At 46.2% G+C, this 19368-nt stretch overlaps 1 protein-coding gene across 2 annotated transcripts in view; it reads left to right on the forward strand.

The window, feature by feature from the left end:
• Positions 1–13420: 13420 nt before the first annotated feature.
• Positions 13421–19368, forward strand: part of SLC36A4 (solute carrier family 36 member 4) — a 51656-nt gene continuing 45708 nt past the window's right edge. For both annotated transcript variants that reach the window (XM_038761959.1, XM_038761960.1), the window contains exon 1: positions 13421–13507. In XM_038761959.1, the coding sequence (XP_038617887.1) occupies positions 13456–13507 (52 nt within the window). In that variant the 5' untranslated portion in view covers positions 13421–13455. The remainder of the gene's footprint in view (positions 13508–19368) is intronic.

The following is a 19368-nucleotide window of genomic DNA, read 5'->3' on the forward strand; positions in this document are numbered from 1 at the left end:
GGGTTCATTTCATCTGGGGGAATAAAGCTTGCGGGGTGGGGCGATTCTCTTTCTCTTCTCTTCCTTCTCTTTCTTCCAACAACAGTGATTTTGCTCCCGGAGTAATTATGGTGCATCTCACTAACCGCTATTGTTTAAGGGCTTCCATCCTTTGACACTGGGAAGGACTCGATAAGTACTTTTCATTCATTTACAACAATAAACTCAGTTCCCTAATGGGTTTGGCTCTCTTTGGCTTTGTTTCTTCTGACCTCACCTCCCACAACTCACGAAGGGTTTCCTCCTACTTCAATCAATCAGTGGCATTTATTGAACGTTGACTGCCTGAACAACACTGTACTAAGCGTTTAGGAGAGTGAGATACAATAGAGTTGGTAGTTGACACTATTCTTGCCCACACGAGCTTACAATTAGAGAGTGGCAGAGATATTACAATAAATTCCAGATATTAAAATAAATTCAAGGTGGGAGAGTGGAGGGATTTACACGGAAAGGCTGTGAGGCTGAGGGTGGGGTGAAAATCAGGTGCACAGGTGAAGCAGAAGGGATGGTGAAGAGGGGAAATGAGAGCAGCAGAGTGAAGAAAAGACTGGAGAGGGAGAGAAAGGAGGCAGGGAGGAAGGTCAAGGAGGGACAGCTTCCTGGTCATGCCCTATTTCATTCATTCATTCAATCGTATTTATTGAGTGCTTAGTGTGTGCAGAGCACTGTGGAATTATAAGTTGGTAACATACAGAGACGGTCCCTACCCAATAGCGGGCTCACAGTCTAGAAGGGGGAGACGGACAACAAAACAACACATATTAACAAAATCAAATAAATAGAATAGTAAATATGTACAAGTAAAATAGAGTAATCACTCAATCAATCAATCAATCGTATTTATTGAGCGCTTACTGTGTGCAGAGCACTGTACTAAGCGCTTGGGAAGTACAAGTTGGCAACATATAGAGACAGTCCCTACCCAACAGTGGGCTCACAGTCTAGAAGGGGGAGACAGAGAACAAAACCAAACATATTAACAAAATAAAATAAATAGAATAGATGTGTACAAGTAAAATAAATAAATAAATAGAGTAATAAATCTGTACAAACATATATACAGGTGCCGTGGGGAGGGGAAGGAGGTAGGGTGGGGGATGGGGAGGGGGAGGAGGGGGAGAGGAAGGACGGGGCTCAGTCTGGGAAGGCCTCCAGGAGGAGGTGAGCTCTCAGTAGGCCTCTGAAGGGCTATTTAATAATAATAATAATGATGGTATTTGTTAAGCGCTTACGATGTGCCAAGCACTGTTCTAAGCGCTGAGGGGATACAAGGTGATCAGGTTTTCCCACGTGGGGCTCACAGTCTTAATCCCCATTTTACAGATGAGGTAACTGAGGCCCAGAGAAGTGAAGTGACTTGCCCAAAGTCACACAGCTGACAAGTGGCCCTGTGCTGCTGCAGACTGATGTAAACCCCCCAAAAGTGGTGAAGAGAGAAAGGGTGACCCCATGTGCTTCCATCCCTTTCCCTCCTCTACCCATGGTAAAGGAGCCTAAAGATTAATCCCTCTCTAAAAAAAAATATCTCTTCTGCTTTGAGGAGAATAATAACAGCATTTGTTAAGCACTCACTATCTGCTAAGCACTGTTCTAAAAGCTGAACTAGGTACAAGACGCTCAGGTTGGACACAGTCCCTGTCCCACATGGGGCTCATAATCTAAGCTGGTGGGAGACAGGCATTGAATGCCCATTTTTCAGGAAACAGGCACCGGGTCGTTGTGACACCTAGAAGACCCGGGACTAAAACTAGACGTTAATAAGTTAATTCGATTGAAGGTGGGAAGAGTAGTGGTCTGTCAGATACATTATGTTACCTATTTGTACTTCCCAAGCACTTCGTACGGTGCTCTGCACACAGTAAGCGCTCAATAAATTCGATTGGATGAATGAATGAATATGAAGAGGAAGGAGTTCCAGGCCAGAGGAAGAACATGGGCATGGGTTTGCCAGCGAGATAGCTGAGATTGAGGTGCGGATAGTAAAGCTGGGGATAGAGGACCCCAGAGAAGCAGCGTGGTTTAGTGGAAAGAGCCCGGGCTTGGGAGTTAGAGGACGTGGGTTCTAATCCTGACTCCGCCACTTGTCTGCTGTGTGACCTTGGGCAAAATGCTTAACTTCCCTGTGCCTTAGTTACATCCTCGGTGAAATGAGGATGAAGACTGTGAGCCCCACGTAGGGCAACCTGATTACCGCGTATCTATCCCAGTGCTTAGCACAGTACTTGGCACATAGTAAAGCGCTTAACAAATACCATTATTATTATTATTATCAGAGGACCGAAGGAAGTCTCGGGCTAGGAATGTAGTAGGAAATCAGTAAAGTAAGGAGTAAGGAGTTTGTGTTTGATAAGGAGGTGGATGGGTCGCCATTTGAGGGCCTCGAGGAGTGGCGAAAGACATGAACTGAATTTTTTTTTTCCAGGCAGCAAAGTGAAGTATGGATTGGAGGGGGTGGGGAGGAGAGACAGGTAGTAGAGAGGTCAGAGAGAAGGGTGAGACGGTACTCAAGGCGGGATAGGTTAATGCTACCCTGACTGGCTCTCTTTGCTTTTTCCCCCTCCCAGCCCTACAGCATTTATGTGATTTATTTATTTCTATTAATGTCTGCCTCCCCCTGACTATAAGTACGTTGTGGGCAGGGATTGTGTCTGCTCATTGCTGTATCGTACTCTCCCAAACCGTCAGTACAATGCGCTGCACACAGGAAGAGCTCAATAAATACGATTGAATAAATGAATGAAAGCTCGGATTAGTGTAATTGCAGATTGGATGGAGAGTGAGGGGATGGATTCTAGTGAAGGTCAAAACGATAGGATTTGGTGACAGATCGAATAAGTGGGTCGAATGAGAGAAGACGATGATACCGAGGTTTGGGACCCAGGGAAGATGGTGATGGGAAAGTCCCGGGGAGGGGAGGGTTTGGGTAGGAAGATGAGGAGTTCTGTTTTGAACATGATAAAATTTCAGTTGTGGGCGAGACGGCCAAGGAGAGACATCCTGAAGGTAGGTGATCAGGGCCTTGTTAACGCATCATCTCCCTAATCATGGCTAAGTGAGCCATCCAATCCTCCAGCGCCCGGCTTCACACTTGGCCAGACATTCTCCTCCGTCAACACGGTCTCAGAAAGGTGTGAATTCACCTACCGGGGCCCTGCTCACTCCTATATAAAATGGGTCTCTTTCCTGCCAAGAGGAAATCCTCACTTCCACATACCCTTCACCTTCACATCACTCATTCGGATATGGAGCTGACCTCTTGCGAACACTACCAGAATATTCTGGAGAAGCTGGAGGGTGCAGGAAGCATCATCCGAAAGCTGGAAGTGAACGGGTTCTTGGTCGATCTTCACCTCCTGGAGGAAATGAAGGAGGAGATGGGAAGGATGATTGACGTCTTCCAGGAAAATCTCCGGTGCCTGGATAGCCTGGAGGAATTTGGCTTGAACAGCGCGGTGTACACGCTGGTACACGCCTGGACCATTCTCCAAGACCTGGATCCCGGCTGGATCCGATACATCCTGCAACACCTGCGGGTCACCATCCCTCAGGTCTTATGGGAGCCGGACAGCGAGTCCGCCCAGGTGGCCGTGAAACAGGCCCTGCTCGCCCTGCGGCTACTGGACCCGGAGCAGGTCGTCAACCAGTTCAGGGACCTAGAAGAATTATTCCTGGAGGTCCTGCCCCTCGAAGGCTTTGAAGTGGCCGCCACCAGTCCCGATGTGGTGGCCGCACTGGGAAACTACAACGTACTAAGTTGCCTGGCCCGAGGTGGGAGGTTTGTGTTGGCCATCATGATGACGGACAGTATCGACGAACTGGAGGACCTGAAGAACTTCACCGAGACCGAGATTTCTCTGCTGACCTGAGGGAAATGAAACCTACGGAGAGGACAGAATGGGGGTGGGGGGCGATTGTCAAGGACCTTCTCTTTCTTCCTACATCAGTGACTTTGCTCCCGGAGTAACTGCCTCATCTCGTTACTCCAAGACTATTAACCGCTGTTGTCCAAGAACTTTCATCTATCGACAGAGGGGGGGGGGGGGGGCGTTAGTAGCTTTTTACTCATTTAGGACAATAAAATCAGTTCCGTAATAGATCTCGAGTTCTTTGGTCTTGTTTATTCCGACATCTCCTCCCAGTATTCATGTTTGGGTCTCTCCTTGTTGCAGTCAATCGATCAGTGGTATTTATTGAACACTGAATGTAATTGTCCCATTTAAAACAGGGACTCTGTCTAATCTGGGTACACTGTCAGCACTTAGTACAGTGCCTCACACATAGTAAGTACTTAACAAATACTATAATTATTATTTAGTACAGTGCTTGGCACGTAGTAAACATGTAAGTATCACAATGATTATTATAGTTTTTTAAACAAGCATGGCTTTCTTTTTCCTGTACGTAGCTATTCACATTCCGGCACTGGTGATCCACGAGTCTTTCCATCTTGGAGAGTTTTCTCAGGCTGCTAGGTGTGAACTAGCGGTCTCAGGTGCCAGAATCTTCACATTAACTGTTAACCAGCTCGTTAGCTCTTCGTCTGCCTCGTGTTGTCCACAGAGAAATTCCGAGTTGACACCTGATCAGAAACAGTCTTCCGTGACCTCAGAGCCTTCTAAAAGGGTCAATCCATCTGCCATGGACCTCCATTCTCCTCCTCTGAGCTCAAACTTCCCCATCCTCTAGGGTGCTGATGTGGGCGTTGGTATGGATGGGGAAGGGCACTACCAGGGGGTTCTGGCTATCTTGGAGGAGATGGAGCTGATTGCCAAGCGGCTGGAAGACTACGGTTTCCTGTTGGACTTCCAACACCTGGAGCAAACGGAGAAGGCCATGGGAGAGATGATTGACGTCCTCCAAGACAACCTGCAGCTCCCGCCCGTCCTGGAGCCGCTCGGACTGCAAACCTTGCTGCAAGCCCAGGACTTACTCCGTGAACTGGCCCCTAGCGAGGTCCAGGGAGCCCTGCGAGCCCTGCAGGTGGCCCTGGTGGAGCTGCTGCCGGAGCCGGACCACATCTCCTTCCGGGTGGCCACGGGACGGGCCTGGAACAGTCTCCTGAGCCTGGACCCGGAGCACATCTTGTCTGGACTCCACAGCCTGGAATGTCTCCTCTGGGCCACCAGGCCACCCGGAGGCTTTGGGGTCGTAGCCAATAGCCCCGAGGTGGTGGCCGCGCTAGGGAGGGCCAACGTTTTCCTCTGCCTGGCCCAAGCTGAGAGGCTGGTGCAGGACATCATGTCGACGGGCAGTTTGGATGAACTGTGGGTCCTGCAGGGACTTTCAGAGATGATGATTTCTCTGCTCTTCTGAAGCTTCGAGGCCTTGGAGTTTGCACTGGTCCAGGGCCTTGGGATAGATTCCTTCCTCTCCCCTGCAACCTTAATTGTTCATTCACGTTCATTTTTGTGGGGGTAGGAGTTCAATCTAATACTGCACATCTGCATAGCCTTTAATCCCATTATTAATAACAGTGACATTAAAAGCTTACAATGTTCCAAGGACTAAACTAAACATCGGGGTAGATAAAATGCAGTGGGATCAGACAGTCCTTGGCATGGGGGAGACAGGCATTTTATCCCTATTTTATAGGTGAGGAAACTGAGGCACAGAGAAGTCAAGTGACATGTCCAAAGCCACACAACAGGCAAATAAAGGAGCCGGGATCCGAGCTCATGTCTCCTGACTCCCAGTCCTGTGCTCTTCCCACTAGGCCATCCTGATTCTATTGCAGCCCTTCAGTGCAACACTTTTCTTTATGATATTCGTTAAGCGCTCACTGGGGTAGTTACAAACTTATCAGGTCGGACACAATTCATGTTCCACCAGGGGCTCATGGTCTTAGTCCACATTTTACAAATAAGGTAATAGAGAAGTTAAGTGACTTGCCCAAAGTCTCACAGCAGGCAAGTGGCAGAGCCTGAATTAGAACCCAGGTCCTTCTGATTCCCAGGCCCGTACTCTATCCACTAGATTCCTTACAAGACTTACAAGGCTTCTCCTGGCCTTGTAAACTTGTAAATCCCTTGTAAACTTTCATTTCTGAATTGAGCAGTTAGAAACCAATTACGCCTGAAAGAAGAGAAACCTTTTGATATCATTTCTTGGATTCACTTTCCCTCCCTCCGAGAGATTTAACATGCACATAACTATTTCCGTCCAAGGCAAAAGGAATTTTCCACTAGAAAACTTTCCTAAAAGACCTCCTGCCTTTTCAGCACCTGTGGCATTTTTGCAGCCCTGCAATTTCATATTTAATAATCTCATGCCATTAGTGCATTTACTTTCTCTCCCTTTAGAATCCCAAAGGAAAACGACCGGACCTTTTTTGAGTGATTCAGTTGCTAAATAAACAGATTAAACGTTTACATAAATCATCAAAATTACGATCGAGTGAGTTGGGACACGCCTGGGTTTAAGGGACAAATCAAACAGAAATACCCTTGAATTTTCAGATTAAATTTTGTACAGTTTTGAAGGAAATAAACTGCCTCCTGCTTGGAAACGGAGATGTCTGCATCTTATAACTACCAAAATATAATCCCTATAAATTATATAAATGCCCTCCCCACCATCTCTCCCCCTACACTTCTGTTTATGTAAGAGAGTCAACAGTGCTGGACTAGAGTTAAAGGAAATTTCTAAAATCTCCTTCTTTCATTTCTCCTGAATGAATTGAACCCCTAATGGGATAACTGGACAAGGCCCTTGGAAAGAGAGAAGTTCATTAGTCTCCATCTCCATTCGAGAATGAAAATCATCGCTACAGCACACACAGAACAGGACCCATTAAAAAAAGGATAGATGAATATACACTGACAACCAAGTTTATTTCTGTAGCAGGCATGTAGGTTGGTTATCAGAAACCTCCACATACCAGAAGTTTCTGGGTTATCACCGTCTAGCACCAGGAAGGACAGGAATAACCGATACCTTCCAGCTGCTCCTTTTCCAAGTTCCTCTTTGCCTGCTCTTTCCAGCCATCTCTACAGTCATCACCTCTCACAATTAGGCTACTTAGTTTTAGCGACTCGACAAGACAAATTTTAGTGGAGGATTAACAACCAAGAAATTTCCAAAAACCAAAAAAAAAAAAAAATGAGGGTCTCTTCTTGGGAGGTGCCGCTGAAAATGTGTTCCTAAGATTTGTTCTTAATTCAGATGTATTCCAAATTATTTCCCCTTCGACTGAAGCTTGCGGTGGGCAAGGAATGTGTCACTGATGGTTGTCGCGTGCTTTCCCTAGCGCTCAGTGCAATGCGTTGCCCCGAGATCCTCTGAGGACCAGCCCCGTGCTCTATAATTCTTTCATTCAATCGTATTTATTGAGCGCTTACAGTGTGCAGAGCACTGTACTAAGCGCTTGGGAAGCGTAAGTTGGCAACGTATAGAGACGGTCCCTGCCCAACAGTGGGCTCACAGTCTAAGTGATACCAGCCATCCTTTATAATAGAATTGGCGATATTGGATTTATTTTAGCTATATCATGATTTATTATAAATACAAATTCATGAGAACTTAATCAAATCTTTCTACTCCACATAAACCTACTCCCTCTACTAGGCCTTATTTTAGCAGCAACGGGTAAATCAGCCCAATTTGGACTTCACCCATGACTCCCATCCGCTATAGAGGGACCCACCTCTGTCTCAGCCCTATTGCACTTCATCATCATCATCATCAATCGTATTTATTGAGCGCTTACTTTGTGCAGAGCACTGTACTAAGCGCTTGGGAAGTACAAATTGGCAACATATAGAGACGCTTGAGCACTATAGTCGGAGAAGCGTAGATGAGCAGCGGAGAGAAGCAGCGTGGCTCAGTCGAAAGAGCCCGGGCTTTGGAGTCAGAGGTCCTGGGTTTGAATCCCGTCTCCGCCACATGTCTGCTGTGTGACCCTGGGCAAGTCACTTAACTTCTCTGAGCCTCAGTTACCTCATCTGTAAAATGGGGATTGACTGTGAGCCCCACATGGGACAACCTGATCACGTTATATCCCCCCAGCGCTTAGAACAGTGCTTTGCACATAGTAAGCGCTTAACAAATGCCATCATTATTATTATTATTATTATTAGATACCAGTGATACCAGCGTAGAAGCGGCAGGCTGGTCCGGGCAGCCCTTCCATCTTTATGGAAGAGAAGCAGTGTGGCCTAGTGGATAGAGCCCGGCCCTGGGAGTCAGAAGGACCTGGTTTCTAATCCTGGCTCTGCCACTTGCCTGCTGGGTGACCTTGGATAACTCATTTCACTTCTTCGTTCCTGTTCCCCCAATCTGTAAAATGGGCATTAAAACCGTGAGCCCCACGTGGGGCAGGGACCGGGTCCAACCTGATTAGGATAGTGCTTGACACATTGTAAGCGCATAACAAATAACATTAATATCCCAGCACTGCTCTCTACTCACAGATTTAGAATATACATGTAATAATAAATACGGTGGCTTAATAACGATAATCAGTCCTGACTAGGTGTCAACATTTTGCTTTCACGATCGTAAATTCCAAAAAAAAAAAAAAAAAAACACAAACAAGGAGATGATAGCAAACAATTCAAAGAGGGAATAAGAAACGCGATGCAGGGCAACCCAAACAATATCAGGATAAAGAGAAGCAATTTCCAGACCCATGAGTCGCATGTGGGACAGGGGACTGAGTCCAACCTGATTACCTTGTAGCCACCCCAGCGCTTGTCAGAGGTCGTGGGTTCTAATCCCGGCTCCACCACTTGTCAGCTGTGTGACCTTGGATAACTCATTTCACTTCTCGTTCCTCAGTTCCCCCAATCTGTAAAATGGGGATTAAAACCGCGAGCCCCACGTGGGACAGGGACCGGGTCCAACCTGATTAGCTTGTATCTACCCCAGCATTTAGGATAGTGCTTGACACATTGTAAGCGCATAACAAATAACATTAATATCCCAGCACTGCTCTCTACTCACAGATTTAGAATATACATGTAATAATAAATATGGTGGCTTAATAACGATAATCAGTCCTGACTAGGTGTCAACATTTTGCTTTCACGATCGTAAATTCCAAGAAGAAAAAAAACACAAACAAGGAGATGATAGCAAACAGTTCAAAGAGGGAATAAGAAACGTGATGCAGGGCAACCCAGATAATATCAGGACAAAGAGAAGCAATTTCCAGACCCATGAGTTGCATGTGGGACAGGGGACTGAGTCCAATCTGATTACCTTGTAGCCACCCCAGCGCTTGTCAGAGGTCATGGGTTCTAATCCCGGCTCCACCACTTGTCAGTTGTGTGACCTTGGATAACTCATTTCACTTCTTCGTTCCTCAGTTCCCCCAATCTGTAAAATGGGGATTAAAACCGTGAGCCCCACGTGGGACGGGGACCGTGTCCAACCTGATTAGCTTGTATCTACCCCAGCATTTAGGATAGTGCTTGACACATTGTAAGCGCATAACAAATAACATTAATATCCCAGCACTGCTCTCTACTCACAGATTTAGAATATACATGCAATAATAAATATGGTGGCTTAATAATGATAATCAGTCCTAACTAGGTGTCAACATTTTGCTTTCACGATCGTAAATTCCAAAAAACCCCCCAAAAGACAGACAACACAAACAAGGAGAGGATAGCAAAGAATTCAGAGGGAATAAGAAACGTGATGCAGGGCAACCCAAACAATATCAGGACAAAGAGAAGCAATTTCCAGACCCATGAGTTGCACGTGGGACAGGGGACTGAGTCCAACCTGATTACCTTGTAGCCACCCCAGCGCTTGTCAGAGGTCGTGGGTTCTAATCCCGGCTCCACCACTTGTCAGCTGTGTGACTTTGGGCATGTCACTTCTCTGTGCTTCTGTTACCTCATCTGTAAAATGGGAATTATGACTGTGAGCCCCACATAGGACAACCAGATAATTTTGTATTTTCCCCAGAGCTTAGAACAGTGCCTGGCACCTAGTAAGTGCTTAACAAATACCATCACTATTGTGATTATTATTCTCTGTCCCTCAGTGACCTCATCTGTAAAATGGGAATTAAGACCGTGAGCCCCGCAGTCTGGGAAACCTGATGACCTTATCATTATTTTATTAATGATGTGTATATAGCTATATTTCTATTTATTCTGATGGTATTGAAACCTGTCTACTTGTTTTGTTGTCTGTCTCCGCACTTCTAGGCTGTGAGCCCGTTGTTGGGTAGGGACCGTCTCTATATGCTGCCGATTTATACTTCCCAAGCGCTTAGTACAGTGCTCTGCACACAGTAAGCGCTCAACAAATCCCGGCTCCACCACTTGTCAGCTGTGTGACTTTGGGCAGGTCACTTAACTTCTCTATGCCTCAGTTACCTCATCTGTAAAATGGGGATGAAGACAGTGAGCCCCACGTGGGACAACCCTGATTACCTTGTATCCCCCTCAACGCTTAGAACAGTGCTTGGCACATAGCAAGCACTTAACAAACACCATCTTTATTATTATTCTTTGTGCCTCAGTGACCTCATTCGTAAAATGGGGATGAAGACTGTGAGCTCCACGTGGGACCACCTGATGACCTTGTATCTCCCCCAGCGCTTAGAACAGTGCTTGGCACATAGTAAGCGTTTAACAAACAGCATCACTATGATGATTATTATTCTCTGGGCCTCAGTTCCCTCATCTGTAAAATGGGGATGAAGACTGTGAGCTCCACGTGGGGTCACCTCATGACCTTGTATCCACCCCGCCCCCGGTGCTTAGAATAGTGCTTGGCACATAGTAAGTGCTTAACAAACACCATCACTATGATGATGATTATTCTCTGGGCCTCAGTTCCCTCTTCTGTAAAATGGGGATGAAGACTGTGAGCTCCACGTGGGACCACCTGATGACCTTGTATCTCCCCCAGCGCTTAGAACAGTGCTTGCCACATAGTAAGCGCTTAACAAACAGCATCACTATGATGATGATTATTCTCTGGGTCTCAGTTCCCTCATCTGTAAAATGGGGATGAAGGCTGTGAGCTCCATGTGGGACCACCTGGTGACCTTGTATCCACCCCGCCCCCCCGGCGCATAGAACAGTTCTTGACACATTAATTCATTCAATCGTATTTATTGAGCGCTTACTGTGTGCAGACCACTGTACTAAGCGCTTGGGCACATAGTAAGCGCTTAACAAACACCATCACTATGATGATTATTATTCTCTGTGCCTCAGTTCCCTCATCTGTAAACTGGGGATGAAGACTGTGAGCTCCACGTGGGACCACCTGATCACCTTATATCCCCCGCTGCCCCCGGCGCTTATAACAGTTCTTGGCACATAGTAAGCGTTTAACAAACACCCTCACTATGATGATTATTATTCTCTGCGCCTCAGTTCCCTATCTGTAAACTGGGGATGAAGACTGTGAGCCCCACGTGGGACCACCTCATGACCTTATATCCCCCGCTGCCCCCGGCGCTTAGAACAGTTCTTGGCACCTAGTAAGCGCTTAACAAACACCCTCACTATGATGATTATTATTCTCTGCACCTCAGTTCCCTCATCTGTAAAATGGGGATGAAGACTGTGAGCTCCACGTGGGACCACCTGATCACCTTATATCCCCCGCTGCCCCCGGCGCTTAGAACAGTGCTTGGCCCATAGTAAGCGCTTAACAAACACCCTCACTATGATGATTATTATTCTCTGCGCCTCAGTTCCCTCATCTGTCAAACGGGGATGAAGACTGTGGTCTCCACGTGGGATCACCTGATGACCTTATATCCCCCACTGCCCCCGGCGCTTAGAACAGTTCTTAGCATCTAGTAAGCGCTTAACAAACACCCTCACTATGATGATGATTATTCTCTGCGCCTCAGTTCCCTCATCTGTCAAATGGGGATGAAGACTGTGAGCTCCACGTGGGACCACCTGATCACCTTCTATCCTCCCCCAACGCCCCGGCACTTAGAACAGTTCTTGGCCCATAGTAAGCGCTTAACAAACACCCTCACTATGATGATGATTATTCTCTGCGCCTCAGTTCCCTCATCTGTCAAATGGGGATGAAGACTGTGAGCTCCACGTGGGACCACCTGATCACCTTCTATCCTCCCCCAACACCCCGGCACTTAGAACAGTTCTTGGCCCATTGTAAGCGCTTAACAAACACCCTCACTATGATGATTATTATTCTCTGCACCTCAGTTCCCTCATCTGTAAAATGGGGATGAAGACTGTGAGCTCCACGTGGGACCACCTGATCACCTTGCATCCCCCCCGGCGCTTAGAACAGTGCTTGGCCCATAGTAAGCGCTTAACAAACACCCTCACTATGATGATTATTATTCTCTGCGCCTCAGTTCCCTCATCTGTCAAATGGGGATGAAGACTGTGGTCTCCACGTGGGACCACCTGATCACCTTATATCCCCCCACCCCCGGCGCTTAGAACAGTGCTTGGCCCATAGTAAGCGCTTAACAAACACCCTCACTATGATGATTATTATTCTCTGCACCTCAGTTCCCTCATCTGTCAAATGGGGATGAAGACTGTGGTCTCCACGTGGGACCACCTGATCACCTTATATCCCCCCACCCCCGGCGCTTAGAACAGTGCTTGGCCCATAGTAAGCGCTTAACAAACACCCTCACTATGATGATTATTATTCTCTGCGCCTCAGTTCCCTCATCTGTCAAATGGGGATGAAGACTGTGGTCTCCACGTGGGACCACCTGATCACCTTATATCCCCCCCGCCCCGGCGCTTATAACAGTTCTTGGCACATAGTAAGCGCTTAGCAAACACCCTCACTATGATGATTATTATTCTCTGCGCCTCAGTTCCCTCATCTGTAAAATGGGGATGAAGACTGTGAGCTCCACGTGGAACCACCTGATCACCTTATATCCCCCGCTGCCCCCGGCGCTTATAACAGTTCTTGGCACCTAGTAAGCACTTAACAAATACTATTATTATTATTATTATTATTATTATTACTATTATTACGTGGTGCAATGACCCCCCATCTCCCTCACCAGTCAGGCGTCGTGTGAAGGCGGGAAACGCCTCGCGCGCCCCGCGCTTCCGGCTCCACGTGCGCCCCCCCCACCAGCATCGGCGCATGCTCAGTAGCGGGGGGGGCACCCCCCTGGGGTGAAGGGGAGGCGGAATCGGCGCATGCTCAGTAGCGGGGGCACCCCCCGGGGTGAAGGGGGGGTGGAATCGACGCATGCTCAGTAGCGGGGTGCACGAGGTGGGGGGGGTCGGCGCATGCTCTATAGTGGGGGGCACCCCCCCCGTCCAGGGTCGGCGCATGCTCAGTAGCGGGGGACCCCCCTTCCTCCACGGATCGGCGCATGCTCAGTAGCGGGGCACCCCCCCCCGCCCCCCCGTCCCAGTCAGGAGGAAGCTCCCGCCCGGCGTCGAGCTTCCCCGTGGCGGAAGAGCTGGAGCCCCGGGAGCGATGGAAACGGCGGCGCCGGCGGCGGCCGTGGCGTCTGAGGGAGAAGATTTAGGTACCCACGGCCCCCTCCGCTTCCAACGGAACCCCGGGCCGGGACAGAGCGCCCCCGATTTCCTTTTTGTCCGGGGGCCAACGACCGGTCCCCCCCCGCCGCGCCGAAAGTGGTAGCTCCCTCCAGGGGGCGCCTGAGGGGCTTCGGGACGTACCACTCTCAGCCGAGGGGTGGATGGAGGGAAGGGATGATGCTGGCATTTGTTAAGCGCTGACTATGTGCAGAGCACTGTTCTAAGCGCTGGGGGGGGGTACAAGGTGATCAGGTTGTCCCACGTGGGGCTCACAGTCTTAATCCCCATTTTACGGATGAGATAACTGAGGCTCAGTGAAGTGACTTGCCCAAGGTCACACAGCAGACAGGTGGCGGAGCCAAGATTCGAACCCATGACCTCTGACTCCAAAGCTCGGGCTCTTGCCACTGAGCCACGATGCGTCCAGACCAGTCCTGATGCCCGCGCTCCTTCCCTTCCCCACAGCACCTGTATATATGTTTGTATATATTTATTACTCTATTTATTTTACTTGTACATATCGATTCTATTGATTTTATTTTGTTAGTATGTTTGGTTTTGTTCTCTCCCCCTTCTAGACTGTGAGCCCACTGTTGGGTAGGGACCGTCTCTCTATGTTGCCAACTTGGACTTCCCAAGCGCTTAGTACAGTGCTCTGCACACAGTAAGCGCTCAATAAATACGATTGATTGATTGACAGACGGAATGCGTCCTCCAGCCCTTCCCTCGCCTTTTGGCTTGGCTGCTGGTGGGTGGGGGATTCCATCCTTGACCAGGGTGAATTGCTCAGTCAGTCGTATGTATTGAGCGCTTACTGTGTGCAGAGCACTGTACTGAGCGCTTGGGAAGTACAATCAATCATATTTATTGAGCGTTTACTGTGTGCAGAGCACTGTACTAAGCGCTTGGGAAGTACAAGTTGGCAACATATAGAGACAGTCATCATCGTCAATCGTATTTATTGATCGCTCTCTATGTGCAGAGCACTGTACTAAGCGCTTGGGAAGTACAGGTTGGCAACATATAGAGACAGTCCCTGCCCAACAGTGGGCTCACAGTCTCGGCAACGTATAATAATAATGGAATTTATTAAGCGCTTACTAGGTGCAAAGCACTGTTCTAAGCGCTGGGGAGGTTACAAGGTGATCAGGTTGTCCCTCGGGGGGCTCACAGTCTTAATCCCCGTTTTACAGATGAGGTAACTGAGGCACAGAGAAGTTAAGTGACTTGCCCAAAGTCACACAGCTGACAAGTGGCAGAGCCGGGGTTTGAACCCATAACTTCTTGACTCCAAAGCCCGGGCTCCTTCCAATGAGCCATGCTGCTTCTCATTAAATGTTCTGTCCTTTGGATTTTCTTCTCCATAAGTGCTGAAACTAAAAGTTGCGTATCTGCCAAGGCAAATGCACTGAAATAAGTGCTAGGTTCCAGTTTAAACATAGGGGAATATTGCCCCTCCAATAAATTAATACGACAAAAAAGGAAAAAGTCTTTTAAAGTGGGCAGCAGCATGTGCTCCTGGTTCTGATTGTATGTTAACAATGGTCAGAACTGAGTCAACAGCTCCATCATTTACTTAGACTCAAATGTGATGTATTCAAAGGTCAAAACGGACTCTGTGTAGTATTAATTAAGGATGTGGGGGGAGGATAAATAATCTCTTCAACAGTTACATACGTCCCTGTTAAAAAGCCAACAACTCCAATGACTGCTGTAAAGATATCTTTGAAGATGATCCGCGAACACAAATTTTCCCTATAAAACGTGAGAATTTCAACCAGCGGTGGAAGGATCAGGGCCAGGGTGCTGCTGCTCACAGCTCCAACAAAAGAAATCACCAGGCCTAAGCAAGGAATCAGAATTGCTACAGCACAATATAGAGACGGTCCCTACCCAACTGCGGGCATTCATTCCTTGTATCCCCCCAGCGCTTAGAACAGTGCTTGGCACATAGTAAGCGCTTAAGAAATACCATCATCATTATTATTCACTCATTCCTCGTATCCCCCCAGTGCTTAGAACAGTGCTTGGCACATAGTAAGCGCTTAAGAAATACCATCATCATTATTATTCATTCATTCATTCCTCATATCCCCCCAGCACTTAGAACAGTGCTTGGCACATAGTAAGCGCTTAACTAATACCATCATCATCATTATTATTATTCATTCATTCATTCCTTGTATTCCCCCCAGCGCTTAGAACAGTGCTTGGCACATAGTAAGCGCTTAACAAATACCATCATCATTATTATTCATTCATTCCTCGTATCCCCCCAGTGCTTAAAATAGTGATTGGCACATAGTAAGCGCTTAAGAAATACCATCATCATTATTATTCATTCATTCCTCATATCCCCCCAGCGCTTAGGACAGTACTTGGCACATAGTAAGCGCTTAACAAATACTATCATCGTCATTATTATTCATTCATTAATTCCTTGTATCCCCCCAGCGCTTAGAACAGTGCTTGGCACATAGTAAGCGCTATTATTCACTCATTCCTCGTATCCCCCCAGTGCTTAGAATAGTGCTTGGCACATAGTAAGTGCTTAAGAAATACCATCATCATTATTATTCATTCATTCATTTCTCATATCCCCCCAGCGCTTAGAACAGTACTTGGCACATAGTAAGAGCTTAACAAATACCATCATCATTATTATTATTCATTCATTCATTCCTTGTATCCCCCCCAGCGCTTAGAACAGTGCTTGGCACATAGTGCTTAACAAATACCATCATCATTAATATCATTCTTTCACTCGTTCACTCATTCATTCCTCGTATCCACCCAGCGCTTAGAACAGTGCTTGGCACATAGCGCTTAACAAATACCATCATCATTATTATTAATTCATTCATTCATTCCTTGTATCCCCCCAGCGCTTAGAACAGTGCTTGGCACATAGCGCTTAACAAATACCATCATCATTAATATCATTCATTTACTCATTCATTCCTCGTATCCCCCCAGGGCCTAGAACAGTGCTTGGCACATAGTAAGTGCTTAACAAATATCATTATTATTATTATTATTATTATTAATTCATTCATTCCTTGTATCCCCCCAGCGCTTAGAACAGTGCTTGGCACATTGGCTTACTGTGTGCAAAGCACTGGGGTTGTCATTCATGCATTCAGTAGTATTTATTGAGGACTTAATAATAATGATGGCATTTGCTAAGCACTTACTGTTGGGTAGGGACTGTCTCTATATGTTGCCAACTTGTACTTCCCAAGCGCTTAGTACAGTGTTCTGCACACAGTAAGCGCTCAAATACGATTGATTGATTGATTACTGTGCGCAAAGCACTGGGGTTGTCATGCATTCATTCAGTCGTATTTCCTCAGCATTTACTGTGTGCAAAGCCCTGGGACTGACATGTCTTCATTCAGCTTCAGCCGTATTTATTGAGCGCTTACTGTGTGCAAAGCACTGGATCATCTTTTCATGCATTCAGTCTTATTTACTGAGCATTTACTGTGTGCAAAGTACTGGGATTGTCACTCTTTATTGTTGAATTGTACTTTCCCAAGCGCTGAGTCCAGTGCTCTGCAAACAGTAAGCGTATACTTTAGTATATGATTGAATTAGATTGAATATGATTGAATTAGAGCATAGATTAGAGCCCGTTTTTACCTATGAATACATCACATTTGACATTTGGGTCTAAGGAAATGGTGGAGCTGTTGACTCAGTTCTGAACATTGTTAACATAAAATCAGAACCAGGCGCACATGCTGCTACGCACTTTAAAAAACTTTTTTCCTTTTTTGTCGTATTAATTTATTGTAGGGGCTATATGATTGAATTAGAGTACAATATAATAACTCAGGCACAAGCTCAGAGTCTAGAGGGATGGAAACTTAGAACACCTGGGGTCAGAACAGGGCACTGTGTGTTTGCAGGCTGGGGGGGACTTGCTATCTTTTTTTAAAAATGCATTTATTAAAGGGTCTTTTCCCCAACGTCCAGGGTTGCCTTCCACTGGATAAGGCTTTGGAGAGGGGCACCGTTGTGGCTTGCCAACTTTCCCCCCCCACCCTGCCAACAGCTGCACCAACAAAGCAAATCAAATCAGAAATAGAAATTGCTCCCACCTGAAGTGAGCGGTGGTGTCCAATTTTGCTAAAATAGGAGCGAGCCTTGAAGGGTTGTCTTTGGGGCCCGTGGGAGTTTTCTTTCTGCTTCAGTGACAAGGTTGTGACACCCTCCTGCCAGGAACAAAACGAACAGAATCAGCTTTTCCCTTGGCTGAAAGACACTCACCATTTATTCAGTTGTATTTATTAAGAGCTTACTCGTGTGCAGAGCACTGTACTAAACGCTTGGGAAAGTACAGTGCAGCAATAAAGTGACAGTCCCTGCCCCCAGTGATCTTACAGTGTAGAGGAGGGTGAGACAGACGTCCATACAAATACACAGATGTCTCTATATGTTGCCAACTTGTACTTCCCAAGCGCTTAGTACAGTGCTCTGCACACAGTCAGCGCTCAATAAATACGATTGAATGAATGAATGAAGGCTTTTTGGAGATGTGCCTTCAGTAAGGCATTGTGTGAGGGGAAAGAGTAGTTATCTGTTGGATTATAGTCTTGCCAATTTGTATTTCCTAAGCGCTTAGTACAGTGCTCTGCACACAGTAAGCGCTCAATAAATACGATTGAATGAATGAATGAAGGCTTTTTGGAGGAGATGTGCCTTCAGTAAGGCATTGTAATGGGGGGGGGGAAAGAGTAATCTGGTGGATTACTCTTACTATAATATTACTATATAATAATATATTATAATATATATAATATAATATTACTATATTATAATATATTATAATATATTATATATAATATAATATAGTAGTAATAATAGTATAATTATAATATATATTATATAGTAGTAATAATATATATTATATTACTATAATAGTCTGTAGGTTGTAAACTTCTTATGGGCAGGGAATGAGTTTACCGAGTCTGCCATTTCAGTCAATCAGGGTATTTATTGAGCGCTTACTATAATAATAATGATAGTATTTGAAGCATCGTGGCTCAGTGGAAAGAGCACGGGCTTGGGAGTCAGAGGTCATGGGTTCTAATTCCGACTCCATTCATTCATTCAATCATATTGAGCACTTACTGTGTGCCGAGCACTGTACTAAGCGCTTGGGAAGTACAAGTTGGCAACATATAGAGACGGTCCCTACCCAACTACGGGCTCACAGTCTAGAAGGGGGAGACAGACAACAGAACAAAACTATGGACGGGTGTCAAGTCGTCAGAACAAATAGAAATAAAGCTAGATGCACCACATTAACAAAATAAATAGAATAGTAAATATGTACTTGTCAGCTGTGTGACTTTGGGCAAGTCACTTCACTTCTCTGTGCCTCAGTTCCTTCATCTGTAAAATGGGGACTAAGACTTGAGCCCCACGTGGGACAACTTGATCACCTTGTATCCCCCCAGCGCTTAGAACAGTGCTTTGTACATAGTAAGCGCTTAACAAGTACCATTATTATTATTATTATTATTAACTAGTAGATGTGTTCCCTGCCCAGTTTTCTGCTATGTGACATTGGGCCTAAAGTTTTAAGCATCACAGTTCATTAAAATATTGTACATGGAAAATACACTTTTTATTATATGTAGAATGCCTAGGCTTTTAAAATTATTTTTAATAATGGGTGCACTTTGGAGTTTTCTTTCTCTAGCGTATTGAGAATTTTATCTTCAGCAGCTTCCTTTTTTTTAAGGATTGGCAGTCATTAAAGGTGTGAATGATGATAGCTGCTATCAGCACCATTGTTGGAAGAAAGGGCTCATGTTATCAGTTAAACTAAACTACTAAG

Source organism: Tachyglossus aculeatus, chromosome 20 (assembly GCF_015852505.1).
Source record: "Tachyglossus aculeatus isolate mTacAcu1 chromosome 20, mTacAcu1.pri, whole genome shotgun sequence".
Taxonomy (NCBI): Eukaryota; Metazoa; Chordata; class Mammalia; order Monotremata; family Tachyglossidae; genus Tachyglossus; species Tachyglossus aculeatus.